Source organism: Myxocyprinus asiaticus, chromosome 40 (genome assembly GCF_019703515.2).
Source record: "Myxocyprinus asiaticus isolate MX2 ecotype Aquarium Trade chromosome 40, UBuf_Myxa_2, whole genome shotgun sequence".
Classification (NCBI taxonomy): domain Eukaryota; kingdom Metazoa; phylum Chordata; class Actinopteri; order Cypriniformes; family Catostomidae; genus Myxocyprinus; species Myxocyprinus asiaticus.
This window is the reverse complement of record NC_059383.1, coordinates 520,637-544,247: the sequence shown is the minus strand read 5'-3', so window position 1 is coordinate 544,247 and position 23,611 is coordinate 520,637. Positions and strand designations below refer to the sequence as shown.

The 23,611-nt window shown below is 39.7% G+C and overlaps 1 protein-coding gene across 3 annotated transcripts in view; it reads right to left on the bottom strand.

The window, feature by feature from the left end:
- Positions 1–12,058, bottom strand: part of LOC127430646 (la-related protein 1-like) — an 88,846-nt gene extending 76,788 nt beyond the window's left edge. For all 3 annotated transcript variants that reach the window (XM_051680566.1, XM_051680567.1, XM_051680568.1), the window contains exon 1: positions 11,537–12,058. In XM_051680566.1, the coding sequence (XP_051536526.1) occupies positions 11,537–11,840 (304 nt within the window). In that variant the 5' untranslated portion in view covers positions 11,841–12,058. The remainder of the gene's footprint in view (positions 1–11,536) is intronic.
- Positions 12,059–23,611: the final 11,553 nt, after the last annotated feature.

Below are 23,611 nucleotides of genomic sequence, written 5' to 3'. Positions count from 1 at the left end.
AAAGTTTTGTTTTAGGGATGGGCGATACCACTTATTTTCTTTGATCCGATACAAAGTACTTTTAGGCCAGTATCGCCAATATCGATACCAATACTTCTAATCAATTAAATTTTTACAAATTCTTTGGATAAAATTAGTAACTTACATTTTTTAATATATTTATAGGCCTAAGCAGAAAATTACTAGGCTTCTTTGTTTACTTTTTAAAAATTTGTAATTACAGTGCATCCGGAAAGTATTCACAGCGCTTCACTTTTTCCACATTTTGTTATGTTACAGCCTTATTCCAAAATGGATTAAATTCATTATTTTCCTCAAAATTCTACAAACAATACCCCATAATGACAACGTGAAAGAAGTTTGTTTGAAATCTTTGCAAATTTATAAAATAAAAAAATAAAAATAAAATCACGTACATAAGTATTCACAGCCTTTGCTCAATACTTTGTTGAAGCACATTTGGCACCAATTACAGCCTCAAGTCTTTTTGAGTATGGCACACCTATTTTTGGGCAGTTTCTCCCATTCTTGCTTGCAGGACCTCTCAAGCTCCATCAGGTTGGATGGGGAGTGTCGGTGCACAGCCATTTTCAGATCTCTCCAGAGATGTTCAATCGGGTTCATGTCTGGGCTCTGGCTGGGCCACTCAAGGACATTCACAGAGTTGTCCCATAGCCACTCCTTTGTTATCTTGGCTGTGTGCTTAGGGTCGTTGTCCTGTTGGAAGATGAACCTTCGCCCCAGTCTGAGATCCAGAGCGCTCTGGAGCAGGTTTTCATCAAGGACGTCTCTGTACATTGCTGCATTCATCTTTCCCTCGATCCTGACTAGTCTCCCAGTTCCTGCCACTGAAAAAGATCCCCACAGCATGATGCTGCCACCACCATGCTTCACTGCAGGGATGGTATTGGCCAGGTGATGAGTGGTGCCTGGTTTCCTCCAGACATGATGCTTGCCATTCAGGCCAAAGAGTTCAATCTTTGTTTCTCATGGTCTGAGAGTCCTTCAGGTGCCTTTTGGCAAACTCCAGGCGGGCAGTCATGTGCATTTTACTGAGAAGTGGCTTCCATCTGGCCACTCTACCATACAGGCCTGATTGGTGGAGTGCTGCAGAGATGGTTGTTCTTCTGGAAGGTTCTCCTCTCTCCACAGAGAAATGCTGGAGCTCTGTCAGAGTGACCATCAGGTTCTTGGTCACCTCCCTGACTAAGGCCCTTCTCCCCTGATCGTTCAGTTTGGCCAGTCGGCCAGCTCTAGGAAGAGTCATGGTGGTTCCAAACTTCTTCCATTTATGGATGATGGAGGCCACTATGCTCACTGGGACCTTCAATGCTGCAGAAATTTTTCTGTACCCTTCCCCAGATCTGTGCCTCGATACAATCCTGTCTCGGAGGTCTACAGACAATTCCTTGGACTTCATGGCTTGGTTTGTGCTCTGACATGCACTGTTAACTGTGGGACCTTATATAGACTGGTGTGTGCCTTTCCAAATTATGTCCAATCAACTGAATTTACCACAGGTGGACTCCAATCAAGTTGTAGAAACATCTCAAGGATGATCAGTGGAAACAGGATGCACCTGAGCTCAATTTTAAGTGTCATGGCAAAGTATGTGAATACTTATGTACATGTGATTTTGTTCGTTTTTTATTTTTTATAAATTTGCAAAGATTTCAAACAAACTTCTTTCACGTTGTCATTATGGGGTATTGTTTGTAGAATGTTGAGGAAAACAATGAATTTAATCTATTTTGGAATAAGGCTGTAACATAACAAAATGTGGAAAATGTGAAGCGCTGTGAATACTTTCCGGATGCACTGTATAAGCAATATATAAAACCACAAAATTAACCATAGATATTACATGGTTACGATTACTAAAACCAAGTTACAATATGGATACTACAGTAATGCTGTAGTAAAACCATGGTTAATTTTATCAAAACCTTGTTTACTGCCAAAAAAAACCTGGTTTCTACAGTCGTGGTTACTAGTCATGGTTAATACAATATTACTACAGTAAATCCATGGGTAGTTTTCATAAGGGTATCATTTATTAACAAGGATTACAGATCATTATCAATGTTTTAACAACTCTGAATTTAAATAAACCTGTAAAAATTGTCAAACAAGCCCATTATAACATGTCACATCTAGGTTTGTCATAGTGTGAATAACTCCAGATGCTGTTTTTCTGTCATTACCTCAGGAAAGCACTGCTCCCTCTTTGAACGAGCACTGTGACAGAAAGGGTGAGCTCTGTCTGTGACTGGTAGTGTATTTCAGCATTTCTGCACATCAAGATGGGCGGAAGAAAAACTAGTTCAGGTGCCATGCAACTAATTCGCTCATAATAATTTTTTCCACTCTAAGCTTATGAGATGCATTAATATTCATGTTATTTTAAATAATAAGATCACTACTTAAAAAAACCTTCAGAATCGATATTTTTATGTGAGGATCGATATTCTTGATACCACATCAGTATCAGAAGTATCGATACTTTAGTATCGATCTGCCCATCCCTACTTTGTATGTAGTTCACAGAATTTAAAAATTAATATGAAATTTAACAGGTAGCCAATGTAACGACGATCAAATTGGGCTAACATGATCATATTTCTTGGTTCTAGTCAGCACTCTGGCAGCTGCATTTTGAACCAATTTAAGTTTATTTATTGAACTTGCTGGACATCCTCCCAATAATGCATTACAATAAACTAGTCTTTAGGTCATGAACGCATGAATTAGTTTTTTGGCATCAGCAACAGAGAGCATGTGTCGTAACTGAGCAATAGACCAGGGCCACAATGTTTGGTTTGACAACTTTTACACGTCCCCAGCTCTTATGCTTAAGTTGTTAGAAATGGGAACTAATGCATGTGGGACATGCAGGGTGAATCGTAAACGGTTTCCTGCAGAATTTAAAGACATCAAAAGATGGGAATGCAAGACAGCTCGTGGCGCTATGAGGTGGTGTAGGATTGAGGGGAATATACTTGCAATTCAGTGGAAGGACACGCCTGCAGTTACATGCCTCTCCAATTTCCACAATGGGAATGGCTCGACCAAAATTACTAGGTTTGTAAAAAATGATGGCGACTGGACAAAAGTAGCCCTCCAGCCCACTGTCATCAGCAATTATAACAAAAACATGGGCAGTGTTGATAGGTCAGACCAAATGATAAAATCTTACGATGTCCTACAAAAAACTCAGAAGTGGTGGAAGACTCTTTTTTTTTTCTCCACTTCATAGACATTGCCGTCGTCAATAGTTTCATATTGTTTAAGGAATGGCAACACATTCATGCGGCACCAGGGGATGAGCGTAGACTGGTGAACTTAACCCAGATAGATTTCAGAGAAAACCTGGCTCGTCAGCTGGGAGGTATCGATATTCACGCAAGTTTCCCTTTGCATACACTAAAGCCTGTAGTCCCTCCTTCGTCATCACTCCACACAGCCCATATCCCTAAATTTGAAGAGTCCTCTAAGAGATGTTGGCTATGCTATTGGAAAACTAGGACTGAAAATAAAACTAAAGTAGCTTGTTGCACGCCGGAATGTAATGGCAAAAGACTTTGCTTGGTTCGCGATAGGAACTGTTTTCAGTCTTGGTACTTAGCCAAGTGTGAACAGTTTCGCAAAGAGGCCTAGGTTGGGCTGTGTTTACTGGTGTTGTTGTCCTCCCCCTCCCCTCTTTTCTCCCTCTCTTCTCTCCACAGGTATTGCAGTTGTTGAGTATTTATGAATTTATATATATTCTGTTCCTGCACTCTTTATTAAAAATGTATTTACTGTAGATAGTTCGAAAGTTTGATTTTGAATGTTTTGCTGTGTAATTCATGTGTAATTCTAATGTTCAAATTAAATAGTGTGTGTTTTATTGAACACATAAAATGTATTATTTCAGTGTTTGTGTCCTTCGATTTCAGATGCAATCTCAATTTATTATTACAGCTGCTCAAAAGGAGTATTTGAGGAGTGGTCATGTGAAATGTATCTTAACATTCTAAATGTGTTTTATTCCGTTTTCCCACTAATCACTAGAATGGTCACAACTTTTAAACAATAGATTATATTTCTAATCTGTCTGCTATTCTACATTGCCCACAAAATTATGTATATTTCATACACTAAGTTTCCCTCTAGCTTGTAATTAAAATGGTTGAAAATGCAGTTGTCTGATGAAGTATGGTGGCCGGAGAAGATTTTTGTAAAAATTGCTGTGTGAAATCTTATTGATAAAGGATGATTAGCCTTAAATAATCATACATATTTATATCATATGAAAACCCTAGTTTTTCCTCTTCAATATGGTATATACAGTTCAGGTGTGTGATGTTATATGAATATTAATGTAATATGAATATCATATTCTGGCACAGAATGGAATTTTCCTAATTTTGGGCTCAGGCTTTAAAGGGTTAATTGAAGAGGGCAACACTATCAAGAATGCTAGAGAAGACTATTTATATTTCTGTTATTACCTCAAGTTCTTCTGGACTTTTTGGCTTACTGAGTGAGACAATTCTGGAAGATTATTAGTGAAGCAATCTTTAGTGGTCGAAAGAATATTTATACCTAAACAATAGCGTGGTGTAGATTGAGTGACATTAGCTGATCACAGCAAACAAGAGACAGGGTCATCGCTCTGTGGTAGAATTTCTATAGTATCAACATAAACTCCATATAACAGAATTAAATCTAGCATACGATTATGGCGATGAGTTGGTCCTGTCACATTTTGTCTGACTCCAAGAGAGCTGAGAATATCGATAAATGCTAATCCCAAATGTGTCATTTTCATTATCTATGTGAATGTTGAAGTTACCAACAATTAAAGCTCTATCTACATTAACAACGAAATCTGATAGAAAATTTGCAAATTCACCAAGGAAATCTGAGTACAGCCCGGGTGATCTATATACTGTAGCAAGGGCAAAAGACAACAGATTTTTATTTATATCTGATGGTGTCACATTAAGCATTATTAGTTCAAAAGACAAACTTATAACCTGTCCTCTAAGTAACACCAAAAACTGTGAATTGTAGCAACACCTCCTCGACCCTTCAGACGAGGCTCATAGTTATAACAATAACCTGAGGGAGTAGATTCATTTAAACTAATATATTCATTCGGTTTAAGCCAGGTTTCAGTCAACAGAGCGCATCCAAACTATGATCTGTAATAATTTCATTTACAATTAGTGTTTTGGTAGAAAGAGATCTAATGTTTAGTAGCCCTAACTTTATATGGTGTTTATCTTCAATTATTTCGTTTTTTTTTTCCAAGTTTGACCTTAATCAAATTTTTTCTAAATGATTTAGTGAGGGGTTTGTGTTTGGTAGTTCGAGGAACAGACACAGTCTCTATATGATATCTAGGTAATATGTGGTGTTGTTTATGTGACCTGTGTGACGTCTCAAGGCACCTAGCACACGTTCGGATTAACCAGTTTGTCTGCTTCCTGACCTGGGCCCCAGTTAGCCAAATACTAGTGCCCGACCAATATTATTGGCCGATATTAGCCTTTCTCCAATATATCAGTATCGCCGTATAGGTTTACCGATATGTGCAGATATGAAAACTTTTTCAGAATATGTAATGCAGAAAACAATGCTTTAGAATTGGTGTCAAAGTTTGTCCAGCATAATGCGCTCCGACTCCATTGTTTACAGAGCTGAGCTGATGGTGGCTCTGCAGACAGGGCGGAGTTAAGCGGTGTTTTCATGGTAAGTTACTAACTAGTTTGTGAAATACATACTGGAAAGTTAATAAACTATGACCCCATCATTTTCCGTTTTCAATATAACGTTAACCCTGTCCTTGACAACCATGTCATTTATGTTTATCTCCTCTGTTTGCTGCGTTAGCCAGCTATAGTTTGTCAGTGCAGTAAGTAATGTAAGGTAAACATCAGAGCAACTTTTTGCAGCTCAGCAGAAAACGGTGCACTGGTGGATTGTGTCTGTTGATTTCACGCTATGTTGTTACCTAGTTGGTGAGACGCAATGCTGGAAAGTCCATCTTTTACTCTCCATGATAATGAGCTTATAGCTAACTAGCAAACCAAGTAGCTACGTCCATACCTTGTCAACTAAGTAAATATTTCTCCCAAATAAATAATATTGCCATTTAGAACATTTATTTGCAGAAAATGACAACTGGTCAAAATAACAAAAAAGATGCCGTGTTTTCAGACCTCAAATTATGCAAAGAAAACAAGTCCATATTCATTTTAAACAACACAATACTAATGTTTTAACTTAGGAAGAGTTCAAAAATCAATATTTTGTGGAATAACCCTGATTTTCAATCATAGCTTTCATGCGTCTTGGCATGATCTCTACCAGTCTTTTACATTGCTGTTGGGTGACTTTATGCCACTCACAAAGACAAATCTGCCCGATTCCAGCCTTTCTGGAGCACCCCCAGGTCTTCACCGATCCTCCACCTGGTCGTCTAATGGTTAGAGACATAGAGAGGCCTTCAAGCCACAGTGTCTCGCACACACTGTGATATTTGGAGTATCGGAATGATCTGGGGGTGCTTCAGCAAGGCTGGAATCAGGCAGTTTCGTCTTTGTGAGGGACGCATAAATCAAGCCACGTAAAAGATTATCCTGGAAGAAAGCTTGCTTCCTTCTGCTCTGACAATGTTCCAACTCTGAGGATTGTTTTTTTCCAGCAGGACAATGCTCCATGCCACACAGCCAGGTCAATCAAGGTGTGGATGGAGGACCACCGGATCAAGCCCAATCTCCAGACCTGAACCCCATTGAAAACGTCTGGAATGTGATCAAGAGGAAGATGGATGGCCACAAGCCATCAAACAAAGCAGAACTGCATGAATTTTTGCACCAGGAGTGGCATAGTCACCCAACAGCAATGTGAAAGACTGGTAGAGAGCATGCCAAGACGCATGAAAGCTGTGATTGAAAATCAGGGTTATTCCACCAAATGTTGATTTCTGAACTCTTCCCAAGTTAAAACATCAGTATTGTGTTGTTTAAAAATGAATACGAACTTGTTTTTTTTTTTTTTTTTGTATTATTCGAGGTCTGAAAACACTGCATCTTTTTTGTAATTTTGACCAGTTGTTATTTTCTGCAAATACATGCTCTAAATGACAATATTTTATATTTGGAATTTGGGAGGAATTTGTCATTACTTTATAGAATAAAAATGTTCATTTTACTCAAACACATACCAATAAATAGTCAATCCAGAAAAACTGATAATTTTGTAGTGGTCTCTTAATTTTTCCCAGAGCTGTATACGCTGGCTTAAGACCATACCTGGCCTCGGCATGCGAATGTTGACGAACTGACTCCTTTCTTTTCTTTTTACCCATTATAAAGCGTTAGTTCTGTGACAGTCACTGGCACTTCAAAATCATTCAAATCATATGAATAGGCTATTTATGGGAGAATCAAACATCCGCCGCTCCTTTTGCCATGATGATTCAGATAGATAGCTAATTATTGCTTTGATCTTTGACGTGTTTCAAGTGTACTGCATATATAGCCAACATTTGGCAAGCGATCATTTTGACAAACTTTGCTAGTTGAAATGTAATGATAAATTTCATATTGCTGCGCTGCTCAGCGTGAACCGCTAGAGCGCTACTTCTCTATCTGAAGGGGTTTATGAATATACACAAATTGTTTGATATACAATGAGTACTTTCTAGATAAACTTGATAATTTATAGATATTGATTTCTAGATAACTTTCTAGTTAGACTTGGTTTAGAGATACATACCTACATTACTTCTGTATTTTGCAGTTTTCTTATTTTAATCTTTTATTTCTGAACATATGGATGTATTAGATTTTATTTTACATTTACACTCTGTTGACAACTTCCCCCTGTGGTGCATTTGTAAATTTTTCTTGCACACCTTTGTTTCCTATAATGAAAAGAAATTGGATTTCTCTAACCAGGTTGCCTTTTATTCTAATAAAGAACATGCAATTTGAATCATGTTGGAGTACATTTAAAAGTTGAAAAAATCGTATCGAATTGTGAATCGTCCATAAGTTTGATAAAAATCGAGGCTTTATTTTTTTGCCATATCGCCCAACCCTATGCTTACGTGCTTAATTCTCTCTCTCTCTCTCTCTCTAACCTCAACAGTTCCCTGTAATTGCCTTGACTAATGATACTGATATGAAGGCAAATATCAAGAAGACTTCTATCATATACCTCACAAACCCAGTGTTTTCTTCTTGTGAGCACTCACATATATTCCTCTGAAGCGCACATTTAAACAGCCTTGATCAAAACTCAGTTCCTCTGAGTCACGAATGTTGCATGATGGTCATTTCATGACACATCAAGCAGGAGATCCAGGCAGCGTAAACTTAAAACTGTCAGAAGACTGCTGCTCACTGGATCCGCACTAGCGTGAGAGCAACTTTCAATATTCATTGTACACTATACGTACAATTTGTTTGATTCGGTGATGACGTCATAACACTGAAGCCACTGTGCCACCATATTTGTATGCTAAAACATTCCAGTGAGCCTACTGACTTAATAGGAAATCTTTTCAATTTAAAGAGCAAACAGTCATTCAATCACCGATATTATATCTAAAATATACCTGTAAAGTTTTACAACACAAATTTCTATGCACGAAATTATTTATTTAGAGTCTGGAATTTTTCCAGCTTTACCTTGTCCTGGTACTACATCAAAGATGTTTTATTTACGCCGACATCAAGGTGCAAACCGGTGGAACTCACAAAAAATGTGAGGCAGAAACACAGCTGCCGCAAGTTTGCCTCACTGCTGAAAATAACAGAAAGCCTCTCCCAGTTGACACGGAGCATGATTACATGCACCACAAGACGCTGATGACAATAAAAAAAACATAAGAACTTAAGAAACCCGCATTTACATGAGACTTCATATTCACTGCTGTTGATGTTGAAATGTAAACAGGTATAAGCACAACACAAGCACATGTGATAAGCCAGTAAAAATGCTTATAAAATTGTTTACAATAACATGAAATTTGGGAAAAGGACAAAAAGTATGTCTTCTGATCATTCACGTATGATTTAAAATACATTTGTGTTGATTCCTTGAATTATTTTTAGCAAAACATTTGAGGGCACTATTTTTTTTTTAATAATCATGTCAGGAGGCTTCTGCATCGTATCATGGAATTTCTGTATTGTTACAAAGCTAGCTAATTATTCATTAATTGCAATTAAGTAACCAACCAACTTTGAGCGTATGGATGACCGAGTACCTCAGGCCCCACCTGAGACCACTTTTGGAAAAACCTTGGTAGTGCTATAGCGCATGTGTGAATGCCAATTTAACTGGTGTAAGCGAGCCCAAAAAAACCTGCTCATTGTAGTGTTTGATTAGGAAGTGCTGTGGAGTTCCAAATGAAGGATAGTTCTAGTACTAAATATGAACGCATGTGATTAATTCACCCCATGTCATCAAAATCTCACTCCAACCAGATGCCCGTCTCACGAAGCCAGTTTCCGTGACTACCCAGGTAAGATTGAGTTTAGTTTGAGCAAACTCTGGTTTTTCAGTCTCAAGGAGGCAGGTCGGTTTTTACTGGTGTTCATCACCATAACTTGTGCTACACGGCTAACGTGCTCCAGAGCAGGTTTTATTCTGAGTTACAGATCGCAAATTGATACTGAAACAATCAGCTGTGAGTAAAGTGACATATCTGACACAATAAAGTCGCTCCCCTTGGATCATACATTTCTTGCACAAGTAAATCCTGCAGACTCCAAGCTTCACAGATTGGCTGTTCATGTCAAACGTCACATTCATGTTCACAAGCTTCATCATGAACTCAGGATCAAACTCCGAGTTGACAGAGAACGTTTATAGCGAGCGTCTCGAGATCGCTGAACCCGATCTAAACCAGTTTGTCTCTATCTGGTTGTCAACCTGAAACTTACTCTGAAACAGGCCACAGGTAACCTAAGTTGGCAACCCTGATATAGGCTGTTGTGCACCGCATTGAGACATGCTATACTTAAAGTTATTATACAACATTTTTCTGATTATTATTTGGACACACAACCCTTACGGTTTTCCACATTTTAGATTAACAGTAATGATATGCATGATCCAAGGACATGAACAAGAAATTAACAACTACAATCTAATGCAATTAATATTTGTATACAAAAGTAATTTCCAGCATTTAAAAGGAGCTTTTAATTATGAAAAACATGAGTGTGTTACTGACAGCAGCTTGTCAATGTCATTCACTAAATGCGTGTGTGTTACACACAAGAGAGTTTCTCACATCAGCACATTTGCATGTTACACAACAGTCTTATTCATCTTTACTGTGGGCATTCAGTGGACTCATTCACTTCCATTCTCTGTTTACATTAGTATGGGCGCAGAGAAGCGAAGGCAAAGGATTACTGTCATTTTCCTCTCCTTCACGACATCATTTCACTCGAACATGAGGAGTGAACACATTGACATTTTGAAATACAGTCGCTATGATCTGGCACAAACCACGTTGTCTGACTACAAGGGAATTATGGGTTCATAACAATTGACCCCATTGAGCCTGTAATTCAATCACTCTTTGGTGTTGCTGTAGAAACGTAAAGCACGTTCACAATAAAGTGTCGATCTGAGAGAAACCATATATTTATCATTATTTGAAGGCGAGACAGATGGCTCATGCTAATCAGCTAGCATTAGCACTGACGTGCTTGACACATTCAATGTGCTTTGAACATCTTTAGAGATCCACACTCGTGATCGGTGTGTGTATATATATATATTCATTCTGATTATTTATTTCAATTACAAATGGGGTTAAAGTTAATGCGAGTCGGTTTACGAGAAACACGTGGATCTCACACGTGATGTTCCATAACAAATGTCAAATATACGGTGATCACAAGGCCCGTTTCACCAACTTCATGAGGTCTGATAATGCGATCTGAGAGTATCAATCAATCGGCAGTATTATAAGAATAAAACATGAATCAGTTCTGTCAGAGAAGCTCACGCGATAGGCCGCTAATGCTAGCTGAGCTAACCCGATAGCCATTTGTTCAGGACAACAGCAAAGCCGCCGAGCAAGTGGATTTCCATCCACTGTTGTGATATTGTTTTAAATAACACACTTTTAGCATCACCGTGTTATTACATGAGCGAACGATCCGTGAGGAAGTCACAGAAGCGCGAGCTGCAGGCCGCATTTATCGAGTTATCTTGTTTACATGGTCTGGCATACATGTATGACGTGCATTGATTTACCCACGTTATTAGATCACAGAGAACTCTATCAGATAAAAACATTATTGGGCTGAACCTACACTGAGAAACGCGAATCAAGCCAGTGAAATAATGCTCCTGCATGTACAGTCGTATAATCGCTCTTTTGAACATCCATAAGCGCTTTAAATTACTGACAGCAATCGTGTAGATCGCACACGTACAACAGGTCTGTCTTTACAACTGCAAACAAATCCATCCAGACAACCGCAGAACTGCAACAGGCAATGATTTTCTTACAAACCTTGCTGTGTTTGGCCGTTGAAACTGCTGCTCATCGCCGGGTTCATCTTCTTCGTCCACGGGTTCACCTTGGGCGGTTGAGCTTCTGCAAACTCCTTTTTAGCCGCTTTCTCCTGCTCTTCACTCTCCTGCAGCAAGTTCTCCTTCACTTGACTGTTGCTCTCATCTTTCGCTCGTTTGAGGCTCGTCTGCTCCTTCATGCTGAATCCCGCCTGCTCTGAAGCTCCGTCACGATCGCTCTGCTCGTGATCCTCCTGTGTGAGCAGATGGTTGTTTGGCAGGACAGCCTCCACCTTAGTGGCCATTTCTCCTCGAACACACCTCAAATGTACCGCGATGAGCTGCCCGAAAGATCACTTCTGTCCCGCCGCTGAACGTCTCCACTCCACCCCTAGACCAAAACGGCTTCAGTCTAAGACGCAGAGTGGTGAATTTCAATTAAAACATGTAAAAACCCTGACGGTCAGAACTGCTCGACTTAGAGCAAAGTGAGAAAGCCACGCGTTGGACGTGAGTGCTCACTTACGCGTAACGGGGCGTGGCATCGACATGACCACGTGACACGTGCTAAGGCGGGCCCAGTCCTTAGGGGGAGGTAAGAGCAGACAGATGGGGAGCAGTCAGCAAGTGAGTTTTAAAAGTGTGCGTTCGGGATAGACTTAAAGACTTTAATCAGATGACACATTTTATACATTATGCTTCCATCTACATGCAGATTTATAAATTCTGTTCTTTCCATGGTGTTGATGCATTCTGAGGAGTATATAATCTGTGTTTTGATGCGAGCGAGATGAGTAAAGAGCGCTGTTGCATTAATATACTATTTAGAATTGTACATATATTTTGCTGCGAGTATATTCCAAACTACTCTTTTTATAATGTCTAGATTAATGCCTGGAAAATATAACACAAGGTACAGTGATACAAATACACATGGAATGGTGTACATTAAGAATAACATGTATTGTACAGTATAAAATATGATGCATAGCCTAATATTAAAAATACTCAGTGTTGGGTAACGTTACTTTTAAAAGTAACTTGTTAGAATATTTTGTCACTCCATAAAAGTAACTAAATTAATGAAAAAGTTACTTTTTAAGTTAAGTATTACGTTAATTTTGTTACTTTTCTCACCGCCACTCTCTCTTCTGCTGTGCATTCAATACAAATACAAGAGATATGTAGAAACATTACAGGTCATGCTAGCTACTGTACAACACATGTCAAAACAACATACTAAACAAACATATTTAGGAAGTTTACAATCAGTAGGTCTTCACGTCATATTTATAATAAAGACTCAATAACTGGAATATGCATGATTTGTTTTTCCATCACATGGCAGCCGATTGAATAATGAAGAATAACTACTGTCAAAGCAGCAAAGTCCAACACTTGAACCTATCAAATATGTCATCATGTGTTGTGCCCATCGACAATGCCAGAGTCAACTTGAGATGTTTTTCAGAAGTCAGGATAAAATTCAGTGGGGAATTCCGGGTTGGCTCATTTGACTTAGGCTGGCAAGGAGCGTTTTGAGTATCACCCTTGTAACTCCCTATCAACGAGATGGAACACCCTAGCAACCAATATTTTTGCACCAGAACATCCTACTGTCATGGGGGTGGCCTCTTTCAGCTTGGGGCAGTTGGTGGGACATCGTGATGACAAATTTTGCCACGGCAGGCACCACTCAATTTTTTTTCAGGAAATGTACCTATCTAGTTATTAGGGCCCAAGCACTGAAAGTGTGGAGGCCCTATTGTTCTTCTAATGATTATTATTATTAGGGCCTAAGCACTGAAAGTGCGGAGGCCCTATTGTTCTTCTAAGTATTATTATTATTATTTAGGGGTCCAAGCACCGAAGGTGCAGGAACCCTATTGAATTTGTTCCGATTTTCGTATTATTAGGGGTTCAAGCCCAAAGGGCTAGAAACCCTATTATTTTTGTAAGGATTTGTCCAAGCACGAAGTGCTGGAACCCTATTGTATTTGTACTGATTTTCTTTTTATTATTAGGGGTCCAAGCACGAAGTGCTGGAACCCTATTTTATTTGTACTGGGAAAAGTCCCAGGTGAAGGTGAAGTAAAAAAAAGCAGAAAATATATTGCTTTTATATCAAACAAATCTAATCCTCAAAATAATATTGATAAATCAGTATTAGCGTAATAAACTTGACTGGGTCCCACAGTAATATTCTAGTATTATACTGTATTCTTCTTACTGTAAGTAATTTTTGCAAAAATATAAAATATATGAAACTAAATACATTTTTATTTGGCAACTATGTATTATTGTATTTAAAATATAAATATAAAAGTGCATATCAATGAAAATCTCATTCTACCCCATGTTTATTTAGTGGAAAACTGGGGAAATGTGCCTTCATTATTTTAAACAGATTTAGCCATTTCAGAGGAAATACATAATTATCGAGATAGATATTTTAATTTATAATTATAATTAATAATAATTAATTATAATAATTATATTGGCTGAAAAATTCTGAGATCATTTTTGAAGCTGTATTGGTCAGCCCTAGTTTACTGCACCTCTTTAAGACCTGTTTATTTCAAGTAATATGACAACATTTATTCTTTACATGATTATTGTTTTTCTGGATTGTCATATTCGTTTTGTACTATGATTTATTATACTGATTTCTGTTTTTCTCACAAAAACAATATACAAACCTCACATGCACAGTCTTTACTTCACAATATACTTTTGAAATTTACTCTGGAGTAGCTGCCATTCTTTCTAAAAGATATGGGTGAATGGGTTTACAAGTAGTCCATTTATGTACAAAAACATATCAGTATAATACATTTTAGACTTACAGTCTCTTCAACTGCATGTGCTGAATTAAGCCATATAAAGGTCTTAGGTTGAATCTTATATTCACATCATTACAAACTTCATCAGCCATCTCAGGAAGAAGAGGCGCTGATGAGCCTTCTTCACAACGGCCTCAGTGTGGACCGACCATGTGAGTTCCTCAGTGATGTTGACACCCAGGAACTTGAAGCTGCTGACTCTCTCCACTTGTGCTCCATTGATGGTGATGGGACTGTGTTCTCTGTCTCTTCTCCTGAAGTCCACCACAAGCTCCTTTGTCTTACTGACGTTGAGGGAGAGGTTGTGCTCCTGGTACCAGTGTGCCAGAGTGTGCACTTCCTCTCTGTAGGCTGTTTCATCATTGTCAGTGACCAGACCTTCCACCGTCGTATCATCAGCAAACTTAATGATGGCATTGGAGCTGTGTGTTGCCACACAGTCATGTGTGTACAGGGAATACAGGAGTGGGCTGAGAACACAGCCCTGCGGGGCTCCAGTGTTGAGGGTCAGTGATGAGGAGATGTTGCTGCCCATTCTAACAACCTGGCGTCTGCTTGACAGGAAGTCCAGGATCCAACTGCGCAGCGAGCTGTTTAAGCCCAGAGCCCGGAGTTTCTCATCAAGCTTGGAGGGCACTATGGTGTTGAATGCTGAGCTGTATTTTGGTCTGTCAGCATAACAGATCAAATGTGGCTACCCAAACCGCGTTCTGGGAAACGTTCTCACCAAGACATACAACTACTTCAACCTGTTGCTCTTTCAGGGGTAAATCCATTTGTTGGTTTTTGTTTAAACATCTTGCATGACTTACTTCACTTCATTTATTTATTTTAATCACATTTCACAGGCTATTGGTTGTCCTTTCTTCACCTGACTCCAGAATTCTTAGTCACTTCAGATGGCAAATTATATTTTTTCCCCTAAAAGGATTTCTAGATCAAGGCTCTAACATTTTCAGCAGTAAATTTGATAAATGAAACTTGAAGATTCTTGATCATAAAAAGCAGTTGCTGACATAATATATTATAAATATCATTCCTGGGTACTTAAGCTAAGATAATTAGTTTGTCAGTATCCATTCATTACTCACTTGTGTAATTTTCATTTTATAGTGGTCTTTATGACTCTTGTCTCATCAACAGTCTGGTTTTGTTGTCGTAGTTTCCGATTAGTTCCTTTCCTGACGGAGTTATGTGCGATGATGGATTGGGTGTGGAAAGACACCACTCTCAGTTTGTCAAGCTGGATCTGTGTGGAGGACATCTATGCCAACATCTTCATTCTGAACTGCTGGAGGGAAGCTGAGAAGGTGACTTAAAGTGGTCATGATACTCTTTTTATGATACTCTATAATCACACAAAAATTTTTTTTTTTTTTTTTTTCCCCTGTGGTCCACTTATAATGTTAGTAAAGTTTTTTTTTTTGCACCAAAATAGTCATAATTTAGTAATGTATTATTCCACTCTGTCTCTCAGTCTGAAATGATTGGTTTTGGTCTCAGTATCTCCTTTAAACTCACTGTTATGACTGGCTAACATCGTGCAGCCCCTCGAAAACTCAATGGAGGACAATGAACCAACAATAAAAAACTACATTTCAGGCTTTACAGGTTAGGGACATCCAACTCATTGCATCCAATTGTATCAAACTGTTCACTCAAGCACAGCAGCAAACAGTCTATCAAACAGTCATGGCATATGGAACATTCATGAATGGAATTGGTGGGAGCTCTGCACACTTTGCCAGTTTTTAATACTTTTTGTGTCATAAACCGGTAAGATTCTATACACCCAGTTCCATAAGTGTTCTATGAAGACAATATATCAAAGAATTCAAAATCCTTGGGCTCTAGAGACATTAAAAGACACTTACGATGGGGCCTGGGTAGCTCAGCGAGTAAAGATGCTGACTACCACCCCTAGAGTACGTGAGTTTGAATCCCAGGGTGTGCTGAGTGACTCCAGCCAGGTCTCCTAAGCAATCAAATTGGCCCGGTTGCTAGGGAGGGTAGAGTCACATGGGGTAACCTCCTCGTGGTCGCTATAATGTGGTTTGCTCTCGGTGGGGCGCGTAGTGGGTTCTGCATGGATGCAGCAGTGGATGGTGTGAAGTGTCCACACGCGCTGTTTCTCCGCGGTAATGCGCTCAACAAGCCACGTGATAAGATGCGCGGATTGACAGTCTCAGATGCGGAGGCAACTGAGATTCGTCCTCCACCACCCGGATTGAGGCGAGTCACTACGCCACCACGAGGACTTAGAGTGCATTGGGAATTGGGCATTCCAAATCGGGGAGAAAAAAAAAGACACTTACGTGCTCAAGCTGACACCCCTGACAAGGCCGCAGACCAGGGACTCAGTTTGGATGGTGTGGCGGGAGAGATTCAGAGTCAACTGTGGAGCATGTTGACAGTGCTGGCGAAGGTAGTTGCTGACCTGGAGGATCTTGCTATAATACGTCGATTGATCACTGCCATGGAGACTAAATTCTCTGAGTTGGTTACAAGAGTTTCAGATGTTGAAAAACGGATCGATTATCTGGAGTCATCGGACAGGGAATTCGCTGCTAACCCCGCAAGCAATGTTTGGAAAAAGTTGGAAAATTTAGAGAATCATAGCCGGCGAAACAACGTCCGAATTGTCGGAATTCCTGAGAACAAAGAAGGCCGAGATATGGTGAAATTCCTAGATGAGCTCTTCCCGAGTCTACTCAACATAACTGGCCATAAGCTGGAAATCGAACCCTGGCTCAGAGATCCGCTGAGGGAGACAGGCCCCAATCAATTCTGGCCTCGAGATCGCCAGAAGGAGTAAAGGAAGGCTTTCTTGGAAGAACCACAGCATTTTCTTGTTCCCAGACTTTGCGAATTCGACGAGAGAAACTTGATCGTTTCAAGGAATGCAAGAAACTCTTACATCAACGGAAGGTCGCTTTTGCACTGATGTTCCCAGCCAAATTGAGAATGGATACTATGGATGGCCGCAAAATATTTACATTCCCACAGCAAGCAATGTCCTTCATAAAGTTAATGGAATGAGTAAGTTATTGTGTGATACTTTCTATACAGCCGAGTGGACCAGACACACTGAACATTCACTTGACCGTCCGAGAAAACTGAGCGCCTTCTTTGTTCCTTTTTGTGTTGGTTCCGCCTAGCGGCTGGTGTTTGTTTTGTGGAGTAACACTCCTTCAGGACAGTTTGTGGAATAATCTGCACGTTCTTTGTGCTTATGCCTCCTATTGGTTGGAGTTTGTTCTGTGGAATATTGGGACATGCTTTCTTTAGAGTTGGCTCAAGTAAGAGCAGGGGAGTCATTACATTGATAAGTAAGCATCTACAATTCAAATATCTCAAACAGATTAAAGATAAATTAGGAAGAGTCATTATTGTTTTAGCTGAAATTCAGGGGCAAAGTTTGATTTTGGCTAATATTTACGCACCTAACGTTGATGATCAGGGCTTTTTTATAGATCTTGAAGGGATGTTGCAAGCTGCTGGCACCTCTCATTATATAATATTGGGAGGAGACCTTAATCTTTTGATGGACTCAGTCCTTGATCATAGTGAAGCAAAAGTGTGTAAGCCCCCTAGAGCAACATTGATGCTTCACAGGATGTGTAAAAATCTTGGGCTTACAGCAATTTGGAGACTTTTGAACCCATCTGGTAGGGACTATGCATTCATTTCATCCGTCCATAAGATTTATTCTAGAATAGATTTTTTTTATATCTAAGTCCCTCATTTCATCTGTTGTTGATTGCTCAATTGGAAACATCTTAGTCTCAGATCATGCCCTGGTGAGTTTAGAGGTGTTGCCACATATGGAGAAAAAGAAATCATATCGTTGGTGCTTTAATGTATCCCTTTTACAAAATCCTGAATTTCAACAAATGTAAAGGCTGAAATCAGTGTTTATATGGAGACCAACTGGTCCTCAGTGTCCTCTGTGGGCATGGCTTGGGAGGCACTTAAGGCGGTTCTTAGGGGCTGGATCATACAGTATGCCTCATTCATCAAAAAATCCAAAGCACGAGAACTCGTGGAATTGGAAGGGAATATTAAAAGTGCAGAGGCAGAGCTGAAGAGCCAAATGTTGTCTGATGACCTCAGAGAATTGACCCGATTGAAATACAGATATAATACTATTTTGTTGCGGAAGGTGGAGTTTTGGCTATTCAGGGCAAGACAGTCATACTTTGAGTCGGGGGACAAAGCGGGGAAGCTTTTGGCTAGATAGATCTCTTTGAGTGTTTTCAATCTGGTTTTCGTCCTCTACACAGCACTGAGACTGCACTCATCAGAGTTGTTAATGATCTACTGATGGCCGCGGACTCTGGAGCCATCACTTTCTTGGTCCTTTTAGACATCAGTTCTGCTTTTGACACTATCTCGCATAGCATACTCATCGCTAGGCTCCCTGTAATTGGCAACTCAGGCACTGCTTTGTCCTAGGTTCATTTCTTACCTCTCTGGCCACCAACACTACATTTCTATTCGTCAGTTTAAATCAAAGTTTCTCAAGGTGTCCCCCAGGGTTCTGTACTTGGTCCTTTGTTCTTCATCACCTATATGCTTCCCCTAGGTCACATCATTCACCATCATGGCCTCAACTTTCACTGCTATGCTGATGACACTCAACTTTATATCAGCTCTAAACACACTGCCCCATTCCCAAAAAATTCCCTCTCTGAATGTATTAAGGACATCAACTCATGGATGATCAGTAACTTTCTAAAACTCAACACTGATAAAACTGATGTACTGATAGTTGGGACTCCAAGTGGTTTATCACGTCTCCCTGATCAGTTGGTTGACATAAATGGTGTCCTGGTGAGACCCTCCGCTATTTTTCATAACCTTGGCATTATCATTGACCCCACACTCTCTTTCCATGCTCATATCTCCTCTCTCACAAAAACTGCTTTCTATCATCTCCGTAACATTGCGCGACTCTGCCCCATTCTTAGCACCAAAGATGCAGAAACTCTTGTTCACGCCTTTATTAATTCTCGACTTGACTATTGTAATGCCTTCTTTTCTGGCCTTCCGACTAAAACAATAAACAAACTACAATACATCCAGAATTTAGCAGCTAAGGTTTTCACCTACTCAAAGAAATCCTCTCACATCACTCCCACACTTTGTAGGCTACACTGGCTGCCTGTCACCTATTGTATCCAATACAAAATTCTCCTTACAACATTCAAAGCTTTACATGGTCTTGCCCCCTCATACATCACTGATCTCGTCCAACGCTACACTTATCCCGCTCACTCAGGTCATCTGATTTGGGCCTACTATTCATTCCACATTACAAGCTGACCTCGCTAAGTCGTAGGGCTTTTTGCACACTTGCCCCTTCGCTTTGGAACTCTATTCCTCAGTCTCTCCATGATCACACCTCCATACATGATTTCAAAATCAATCTCAAAACATATCTCTTTGACCTATGCTTTTCTGACTCTTAAATTGGGAATTTTATTTTATTCTTTGTGTTTACTCTCATCCTGTAAACTGACCTTGAGTTTGAAGACAGGCGCTATATAAAATAAACTCGTTATTATATTATTTGATAAATAAAGCAGAGAGAGTCCTTGTCTACCAGTCCCTCAGTGAAATCTGCTGGTGGTGAAATTTTTACTTCGGCCACTGATATTAATAATGCTTTTAAGGAATTCTATCTTGATCTCTATAGTTCCACATCTTCGTCTACTGATGAAGATATTAGAAACTTTGTGGAACCATTAGAACTCCCTATACTGATGACGGAGCATAAATTCTCTAGATTCTGAAATAACATTGGAGGAGCTTGGCGAGGTAATTAAGGCCTTGCCTACAGGCAAGGCTCCGGGGCCAGACAGCTTTGCCGCTGAATTGTTTAGATCTTATGCTACAGAACTGGCTCCACTTTTGCTAGAACTTTATATGGAATCATTCCTCCAACATTGACACAAGCCTGTATTAGTCTGATTCTTAAAAAGGACAAAGATCCAAGTGAGTGTAAGAGTTACCGTCCAGTTTCCCTGATCCAGCTAGACGTTAAAATATTGTCAAAAATGTTGGTTAACCGATTAAGTAAAGTTATGACATCTCTTATACATATAGATCAGGTGGGGTTTATTCGGGGCCACAGCTCTTCTGATAACATTAGGCATTTCATCAATCATGTGGTCAGTGGCGAATGATCAGACTCCGGTCACTGCCATCTCACTTGACGCCGAAAAGGCATTTGATATGGTAGAATGGGATTATCTTTTTAAGATTTTGGAAATATACAGGTTCAGGAATACTTTTATTGGATGGATTAAGTTGGGCTTTCAGTAGCCCAAACGGGGCATTAAGTATTTGGGCATTTTATTCCCAGCAAATTTGTGTAATTTAGTTAGAGTTAATTTTGACCCTTTAATAAAAAGGTTTTTGAGCAATGTGGGCAGGTGGGCTTCATTACATTTATCTATGATTGGGAAGGTTAATGTTATTAAAATTAATTGTATTCCAAAATTAATTTTCTCTCTCCCTATAGATGTCCCCCTCTCTTATTTCAAGCTATTTGATAGCATACCGAAGTCCTTCATTTGGAATGGTTAACGTCCCAAATTACATTTCAGTAAACTGCGTAGGCCAATTGACAAAGGTGGGCTAGGCCAACCCAAGATTTTGTTTTATTATTATGCGTTCGTCTCAGATATTTGGCTCATTGGTCGCTTCCACCTGAGAGAGTCCCTTCCTGGTTTTGTATTGAACAGGAAGTTCTTGCCCCTATTTCACCATTGCAGAGCTTTTCTAACAAATTAACCGGAGAAGTTAAGTTACACCCCGTTATCTCGCATTTGTTCTCAGTATGGAAAAAAGTGTCCAGAGTGTTTAATTCGGACATTTATTTAAGTGTTGCCTCGAGCAAATGGCTAAACCCAAAATGATGTATTATTAAGTCCCCTTTCTGCTGGTTAGAGTGGATTGTGAGGGGGTTACTACACTCGGTGAACTATATGAGAGTGGAGTGTTGAGATCCTTTGTAAATTTGGTTTTTTAGGTATTTACATCTGCACCACCTACTCTGTACTATTTTTGGGAGTAGCATACACTCCCCTAAGGCGGCTGACACTCTGGAAGTGGTGATTACTGCTTTTGGAAAAGGTCACGAGGCATCAGTATATTACTCCCTGCTAATTCAGAGTCTGGGGGACGGAGCTTTCTTTTTTTTCTTCAGAAGAAAGCACTTTTTTTTTTCTCAATTAAAATTTTTTATTGACTCAAACATATAACAAAGAAAAAAACAACATATATACACTGAGTCAACATTTAACATTTCACCCCCACTATTACCCCTCCCCAATCACCAACCCTGACCCCCAACGAACACCCCTGTGGTCACAAATAGAATACACACACACACATACACACAAACCAAAAACAAATAATCCCCCCCCCCCCCAAAAAAATAATAATCTTATATAATTAAAACTAAACCTCTCTCTTCACAGCCCCTCCCCGAGAGTCCCCCAAAAACACCAAATACCTGCCCCACTTCCTATCAAACAAATCTCGTCAAAAGCCGCTACCCTCCCCATTTCTGCACACCACTCCAGAAATGAGGGAGCCCCATCTGACTTCCATCCCCTTAAAATAATCTGCCTGCCAATCATAAAACTAGTCAGGACCCAATTTTTTATGTGTTTGTCCCCCAAATTTATGACCGCCCCTTAGCCCAGAATACAGAGTCTGGGGAAAATGAAATTCGAGTGACCAAAATGTCACATATGAAACTCTGAACCTTCAACCAAAACTCTTGGATCTTAACACACCCCCAAAAACATGGGCTGTAATGGCGAAACAGGGGTAAGAACTTCCTGTTCAATACAAAACCAGGGAGGGGCTCTCTCAGGTGGAAGCGATCAATGAGCCAAATGCCTGGGACTGAATGCATAATAATAAAACAAAATCTTGGGTAGGCCTAGCCTACCTTTGTCAATCGGCCTATGTAACTTATTAAAATGTAATCTAGGACGTTTACCATTCCAAATGAAGGACTTCGCTATGCTATCAAATTGCTTGAAATAAGAGAGGGGGACAACTACAGGGAGAGATTGTAACAGGTAGTTAAATTTTGGAATACAATTCATTTTAATAACATTAACCTTCCCAATCATAGATAAATGTATTGAAGCCCACCTGCCCACATCACTCAAAAAACTTTTTATTAAAGGGTCAAAATGAACTCTAACTAAATCAGACAAATTTCTGGGAATAAAATGCCCAAATACTTAATACCCTGTTTGGGCCACTGGAAGGCACCCGGCTGGAAAGCCGTTACTGAGCAGTATGCTATCAGAGCCAAAGCTTCAGATTTAGACCAATTGACTTTGTATCCTGAGAACTTGGAAAAGGAATTAATAATTCTGTGGAGGCAAGGCATAGATCTAGTGGGGTCGGAGACGAATAATAAAATATCATCTGCGTAAAACAGAAGCTTATGCGCCATACTTCCCGCCTCCACCCCTGGAAAATCATCCTCCTTTCTTATCGCAGCTGCTAATGGTTCCAGGGCAAGACAGAACAATAATGGGGAAAGAGGACAACCCTGCCGAGTGCCCCTATCCAGAGTAAAATAATCTAAAATTAGTCCATTTGTTTGTACCGCTGTAACAGGGTGTCTATAAAGTAACTTAATCCAACCAATGAATGTACTCCCGAACCCAAACATTTCTAAAATCTTAAAAAGATAATCCCATTCTACCATATCAAACGCCATTTCGGCGTCAAGTGAAATGGCAGCGACCGGAGACTGATCATTCGCTACTGACCACATGATATTAATGAAACACCTGATGTTATCAGAAGAGCTGCTGCCCCGAATAAACCCCACCTGATCTATATGTATAAGAGGTGTCATAACCTTACTTAAACGATTAGCCAAAATTTTGGACAAAATTTTTACATCTAGCTGGATCAGAGAAATTGGTCGGTAACTTTTATACACACACGGATCTTTGTCCTTTTTAAGAATCAGACTGATCCGGGCTTGTGTCATGGTTGGAGGAAGCTTTCCGTTCTTTAATGATTCTGTATAAACTTCTAACAAAGGTGGAGCCAGTTCTGTAGCATAAGATCTAAAAAATTCAGCAGTAAAACCATCTGGCCCCGGAGCTTTGCCTGTAGGTAAGGCCTTAATTACCTCGTCAAGTTCCTCCAAGTTTATCTCAGAATCAAGACAATTTCTTTGCTCAGAC